This window comes from Durio zibethinus, chromosome 26 (assembly GCF_047325235.1).
Source record: "Durio zibethinus cultivar Kanyao isolate XHJ-2024 chromosome 26, ASM4732523v1, whole genome shotgun sequence".
Lineage (NCBI taxonomy): Eukaryota > Viridiplantae > Streptophyta > Magnoliopsida > Malvales > Malvaceae > Durio > Durio zibethinus.
This window is the reverse complement of record NC_143187.1, coordinates 7,523,581-7,531,054: the sequence shown is the minus strand read 5'-3', so window position 1 is coordinate 7,531,054 and position 7,474 is coordinate 7,523,581. Positions and strand designations below refer to the sequence as shown.

Here is a 7,474-nt window from a genome sequence, read left to right as displayed (position 1 = left end):
AGATGATTATATTGCCAAAGTCAAATCTGATGAACTGGTAATTCAGTATGGCAAAGATTCATTATCTTTAGTATTAGGCGCTAAAAAAAGGCCTGGTCAGGTTCGTGGGGTTAGTAAATTTTTCTTGCCATCAAAGGTTTTTAGTAATCAACCCAAAATCCCGCGAATGAGAAATGCACAATATAAAGCAATCATTGAGTAACAACAATAATGAATTAATGACTAGGAGCAACACATCAATGAGCAATAGCAAAGACTCGCTGCTTTTGAAGCTATGTTGGTAGCAATGTAGCATAGCATGTTAGTAGGCCAGTCTGATAACATTGTCCATGTAGGACAAGCTTTCGTTGCAAGTCAGGTAGCAAACCCATCTTTCGCTACCACCCATGAAGTATGATTTTGTTTATAAGTTTAATATTAATTTGTTTATTATATTTATTGATTTGGTTTTAATACTTATATTTCATTAAATATTATAGTAAGATGTTTGGACTTAGAGTATGACCCTTACTCAAGCTACCATGGATAAGTTATCTAATTATTCGTTGGTGCATTTATCTGGAGGAAATTTCATAACCATTGAGTCTGAGGAAGGGTTATTTGATAAACCATTATTTTCTTTCATTGGTGTGGAAGAGGTTAAATAATTTTATGAACTGGATGAATTATCAGATGTTGATATTGTTGCTTATATGAAGTTAGCTTACAAATACAAATATGCACATTCAATATGTATTAATCTATATTACGGTGTAATACTAATTAGTATTTTTTATTGTTATCGTGCAGCTTCCTATATAGAAAGCTCAAGGGGAGACAGTTGACTAATAGATTTAGATTCGTTGACTCCAACTTCATCAGTGAGCAGAGTGGCACAGTTGCTTATCATGCTAATCATGTAATTGAATGGATGAAAAAACTGACTAATTATTATTTGCTCTCATATAATACACAATAAGTTATATTCCAACTTTAATTATTATAACCTTACCCAAATTTGATCGATGCATAATCTGAGTATATCTTTGTCATTATTTTGTAGTCATCATTGAGGCTTATTGTGATTGACACCAAATTCTTAACGTCATACTTACTTAATTCAGTTAATCAAACGATGATGCCTAACCCCGATATTCAAACTTTTATAAAGAGGCATTACACTTTTTATATTATATATCTTCTATTTCTTCATAAGTAATTATATTTATGTATTAAGTAATTTTTCCTTTTCAATTTAGGGTAATATCTGCATTCGATAAAAAGGCAAAGAAATCAAAATGGGTGTCATTATCGATAAATGTAAAATTTATTCTTTTATGTGGAGTTTGTGTAGATAAATATTTTTTAAACCCACTCAATTTAATTTTTAGGTACCTCGTCAACCTGGTAATACTGAATGTGGATATTATGTAATTCGTTTTATGCAGGAGATAGTTTTATATGATTTTATGACCACACCATTCAAGGTTAGTATAAATTTCATAAACTCGTTATATCTTCAAAAAAAATAAAAAGTTAAATTATGTTCTCATTTATTAACATTTACTTCTGATATTTTTTTAGTGAGAGAGTAAAGAAAGCTTCAAGATAGAAGAACTGAATGAAGTCCGTAAAGAATGGTGTGAGTATGTATTATCATTTATAAATGTTGATAAACTTTGAGGTTAGACATTGTTGGTTGAATGTAAATATATGAGGAACAAATTGTTATAATGTTTTTAACATGCTATGTTAAATGAAAATTTTAAGTTTCTAGATTGGGGTATTGGTTTAATATTATTGGTATACTTAATATGAATACACTATGTGTACTTAATATATTATTGAGTACAATTATTTTAGAAAAGTATATTAATATGGTAACGTTATCAGTTTTAAATCTGGATGTGTGGTCAATTTATTGAAATATAATAATATTCATTGTATAAATTTTAAAATTAATTCGTAGTATCACATATATAATAAAGTATTTTTTGGACAAAAATATACAACTAACTTCAAATATTTTTTTGACATAAACTTACAACTGACTTGACATATACAATACCAAAAATATTTTTTTGATGGGATTAATAAAAGCTTTTTTAGCAAGAAAATGTCTTGAATCATCCCTAACAAAATGTTATTGAAGACGTTTTTAACCAAAATCGCCTTCAATAATCTCACCTAAAAATATATTGTGTGGAATAATAAAGGCATTTGGGACAAAAACGCCTTCAAGAATCTGTTCCAAATATTGTGTATGGATTATTGAACCCATTTTTGACAAAACTCACCTTCAATAATTTCTGTTAAAAATTTATTCATTGGATTATTAAAGGTGCTTTCACCCAAAAACGCCTTCAAGAATCCATTCCATATATTTTTCTATGGATTATTAAGGGTATATGTAACAAGAAAATGCCTTGAATAATCTATAACAAAATGTTATTGAATGCGTTTTTTTATCAAAATTACCTTCAATAATCCTATTTAAAAATTTATTGGGTGGAATATTAAAGGCATTTTAGGCAAAAAACACCTTTAAGAATCCGTTTCAACTTTTTTGTATGGATTATTGAAGACGTTTTAAAAAAAAAATCACTTTCAATAATACCAACTAAAAATTAATTGAATGAATTTTCAACAAAAAAAACCTTCAATAATCCGTTCTATATTTTTCGTATGGATTATTAAAGGTATTTTTTTACCAAAAACGCCTTGAATAATCCATAACAAAATGTTATTGAAGGTGCTTTTTTATCACCTTCAATAATTCGATCATTCAAATTTATCATGTGAAATATTAAAGGCTTTTTGAGCCAAAAATGCCTTAAAGAATCCGTTCTAACTTTTGTATATGGATTACTGAAGGCGGGTTCGACCAAAAACGCATTTAAGAATCGATTTAATATTTTTCCTATAGATTATTAAGGGTGTTTCTCTATAAAAAATGCATTCAATATTCTCTCCAAAATTTTTTAAAAATAATTTATGAAGGCGTTTTTGTCCAGAAAACGTCTAGAATAATTAATTACAAATAATCTCTGCAAAAACCCAAAAAATGCTAAAGGGAGGGATTAAACCTACCATTTATGTTTAACATCTGTACGATCCTAAAATTTTGATATGATATTTATTGAAATTATTTTTGATAAAAAACGCCTTCAATAAACCTGTGAAATTTTTTGGTGGAATTATTAAATGCGTTTCTTGTAAAAAAACGCATTCAATAATCACATACATTTTTTTATAAGGAGATTATTGAAGGCGTTGTTTGTCAAAAATGCCTTTAGTAATTCTCTATCAATTTTTTTAATGGGATTATTCAAGCTGTTTTTTGTCAAAAATGCCTTTAGTATTTACTCAAATTTTTAAGACAAGATTATTCAATGTATTTTAGCGATAAACACCGCTAATATCAAGTATTTGATGACATTTATAAGAAACAACACTGTTATTTAAATATTTAGTGGCGTTTTGATAATAAACGCCTTAAATTTTATAAAAACACGAAAGTTAACGACATTTGTAAGTGAAACGGTGCTACAAAATTATCACTAATCTTTCATTTTCTTGTAGTACCTTTAAGTCTCTCAAACTCTAATCTCAAGAGATTGACCAACATCCATGCATGCTATCTCAACTAATACTTGATTGATGTTTATTTTTATTTTTTAAAATTTGTTTTGTAAAGATTGGCACATTTTGTATGATTTATTTTTCATTCTTTATATAGTATTATATAAAACAACACAATGTGTGTGATTATATTAAAAATAAAATTAAAATTAAAACCCTTTATTTTATGCGTGTTGGAGTGTGATTTTTCTTTTTAGAGATTGATTAAATTTATTGATACTGTTACAAAAATGGATAAATTTTGGGCTGATATCTTGGAAATGAGGATTTTGTTTTCTATAAAGAAATGGAAATGAAGGCAGCATGACTGGGTTAAAGTGTGTGCACTAAGCAACGTATAAGCATGTCAAATATATGTTAATTATGAAGCAGGAAAAAAAAAATCGTGAGGCATGAGGAATTCTGGAATTACGAAAAATCATTCATTGTCTTTAAATACTTAATCTAGATTGAAGTAGTATTATCTATAAATATAGTTCTTTTTTCTATCATGTTATTTTCCTTTTTTACAATTGTAAAATAATTTTTAACAAAATAGTATATGAAATATTTTTCGATTGTTATATTTTGATCACGGTTATTCTAAAATTAGAAATATAATGATAAATTTGTTTTAAAATTAAGAGTGTCCTGCAAAACTTGTACCAATTGAAAATTTTATAGTAAATTTGAATCATTCACGTAAATAGAATAATAAATTTGCACATTTTCTCCTAAAAAAGTGTTTACCCTTTATTTACCTCTCGAATGGTGATGTTTATAGTCTAATTATAGCTTTAATGGATTATATCAATATCTAACATACATAGACTTTTATCTTATTTTATCAATCTTTGTGATAAATTTATAAATTTATGATATTGATAAACTCAATTAACTATGGATATATGTACTTCATTTTCTGTATCATTTAAAATTTTGAATCTAAATTTGTATTTACTATTAATTAATTATAAATTAAATCCAAAATGAATATAAATATTTACGAACTTAATCATTCATGAATTTATAATATTAATAAATTTAATTAATTATGGATAAATGTACATAGTATTTAATATAATTCAAGTTTAATATATTTATTAAATAATATAAATACACATAAATCAAATTATTTTGATGACTCAACAACACAAGCTACATTGCTTAAGATCTATTCTACGAAGAATCTCCATAAAAAAAGGATAATTATAAGTCAATAATATAGCAAACTTTTTCTTACTATAATTTTTTTAAATATAATTTCTTATATTATTAATTTAAAATTATTGTTATAATTTAACTTTTTTATATTTCAATATTAAAAGAATTAAAAAAATAAATATCCACTGCATGAGATGTGATGTTGTGTATTTATATTTCTATCACTATTGTTTGTTTTTTGAAACAAGATGAATTAAGAATAATAAAAAACCTAAGTACGAAAACATTTTTAATTTGCCTTTATTTTGTTAGAATTAGAGATGTTCATAGATCAGGTTTGAGTTGAATCAGATTCATACTTAGTATTAATAGCTTATTTATTTATTTAAGTTTAATCCGATATTTAGATTTTAAATTTTTTCAAAGTTCGGCCTAAATTAAAATTTTTTTTCAAATTCACCTATAAAATTTAATTTATATAATAAAAATTAAAAAAAAATTATTTTTAAATAAAATATTAAAATAAAAATTCACATATATATATATACTCATATAATTATAATATTTTAATTATATATTTTATTTAGATTCAGCTGAGCCTAGGCTTTAATTTTTTTATTTAAGATTCAACCTGAAATTTAAATGGATTTTAAAATTATATTTAAATTCATTTAATGAGTTTTAATTTTTTGTTCACTCTCTTTAAACTTAGATGGATCTTTAAACTTAGACAAATAGTTCAACTTTTAAATATGTTTATTTGGAATGAAATAAAACAAATAAAAAGGGTGTTTCTAAGTTTTCTAACTATTAAGCAATATAGTATTTTCATAATAATAATAATAATAATAAACGATTTTCATCAAAAAAAAAAAAAGAAAACGATACCTTCTATTTTTTTTTTTTGGCTAAATACCAAAATATTGAACTATACTTTTTTTTAAAAAAAAAATTCCTATCTCCTTCCTAATTTTCTTTTTTTTTTTTTTCAAATTTCAACTAATCTTTTAGACGCTGATAATTTTTTTTTTTCCTTTTGCTATTGTCTTTTATTTCAAATTTAATTTTTATTTTTATTTTAAGAAAAATAAAAGTAAAAGTAACAATTAAACGGAGCCTTAATTAACTTCCATTTGTATTGTAGTTGGTCCGGTTTTGCATCTGAGTAGCTGAATTAAGCATCAAGAACCCTTCATGGAAAGACTTAATTTGCTTTCAAGAGACCAACATAGCCAATAGTTCAAAGCATAACCATTATTACCCTTTGTTCTAATTTCTTCTAATTTGTATACATATATATTTATTTATATAAATAAAAGAACAGGAATTGGTAAAACATTTAACTGAATAAATTGAAGTTATATATTTATTCATTACAATTTTAAATTATCATTTTAAATGCTTTTATTAAAAATATGAATAAAATTTATCCAATTGATAAATAAAAATTATAATTTCATTAAATGATTTCCAGTAAAAATATTTTATTGTTATAAATGTTAATAAGATTTATTCCATTTACAAACAAGAATTATAATTAATATAAAAAAATAGAAAACAAATAATCTAATATAAGTGTATCAACCAAATACAAAGAATTCAATATCAAGTATATCAACCAAATGGGACACATAATTTTATTAAATTCAAAACAAACAATATAAATCCACAAATATTCATTACATTATTTGATTATTATTCCATATATATCAGCAAGTATTTTTTAAAATTTATTAAAGGAAGTTAAACTATTGCCCATGTTACTTATGTGACAATCTTTTAATTCCGTTAATAAAATTTAAAATCTTTACCATGATATATTATTTTCAACAATTTACTAGTCAGTGGGAAACAAAATTATTTCATCTCTTCTGCCTCCTCTTCAAATGCAGTCACCGGAAAACTCTTTGACAATCCCATGGGAGTAGCAAAAGTGATTTTGGTTGGATCAGCATCATCCACATAAATATCAGAAAGAGTAATCCAGATCATCATCTCCTTGCTTTTGATGCCTGTCAACTTCCGCATCCGACCATCCTCAATAAACGCTGTAATCTCGGGACCATATGAGGAGGCTCCAAGGGACTTGAACCAATACTTGAAAGTCTTGTTCTGTTTCAGCCAGATGAAGCCTGTGGTCCGGTTGAACCCGACCTCGACGAGGTTGCTCAAAGGCATTAACCCTTTTGGCAGATGGAAGTGGTCGAGGAGCTCATGCGCTTTTTGCTTGCAAAGAGCCGCTCCATGGTAGATCTCAGCCCCTTCTCGGCGACTTGCTATTTGCTTTGATGCCATGTTCATTACTTGTGAGAATGCAAATTGTAACGATCCCAGTGTCCTTATATATAGGCACTTTTACCTTTTGGAGAGAAAGTGGGAGAATTTAAAACGGCAGTTTTGTGTTTATTTTTATTTTCTTAATAATTTCTTTATTTAAAGAATTTTATCTTTTTTTTTTTTTTACATATTTTGAAGTTTGTTTGTAAAGATTTGCACATTTCTATAATTTATTTTTCATTTTTTATATGGTATTATTATAAGCAACAAATGAAATGCATGTTATTATATTGAAATTAAAAGCAATTTATTAATGCACACATTGATTGATTTTATTTTGATACTAAAATAAAAAAACGGATTTTTAAAGATGATATTGGAAATGAGGATTTGTTTTCATATAAAGAAATGGAAATGAAGACTCACACTGTGC

The 7,474-nt window shown here is 25.7% G+C and overlaps 1 protein-coding gene across 1 annotated transcript; it reads right to left on the bottom strand.

The window, feature by feature from the left end:
- Positions 1-6,378: 6,378 nt before the first annotated feature.
- On the bottom strand, positions 6,379-7,093 carry LOC111274209 (uncharacterized). Its single transcript, XM_022858830.2, has one exon. The coding sequence runs from the start codon at positions 7,063-7,065 to the stop codon at positions 6,622-6,624; it is 444 nt and encodes a 147-aa protein (XP_022714565.2). The 5' UTR covers positions 7,066-7,093; the 3' UTR covers positions 6,379-6,621.
- Positions 7,094-7,474: the final 381 nt, after the last annotated feature.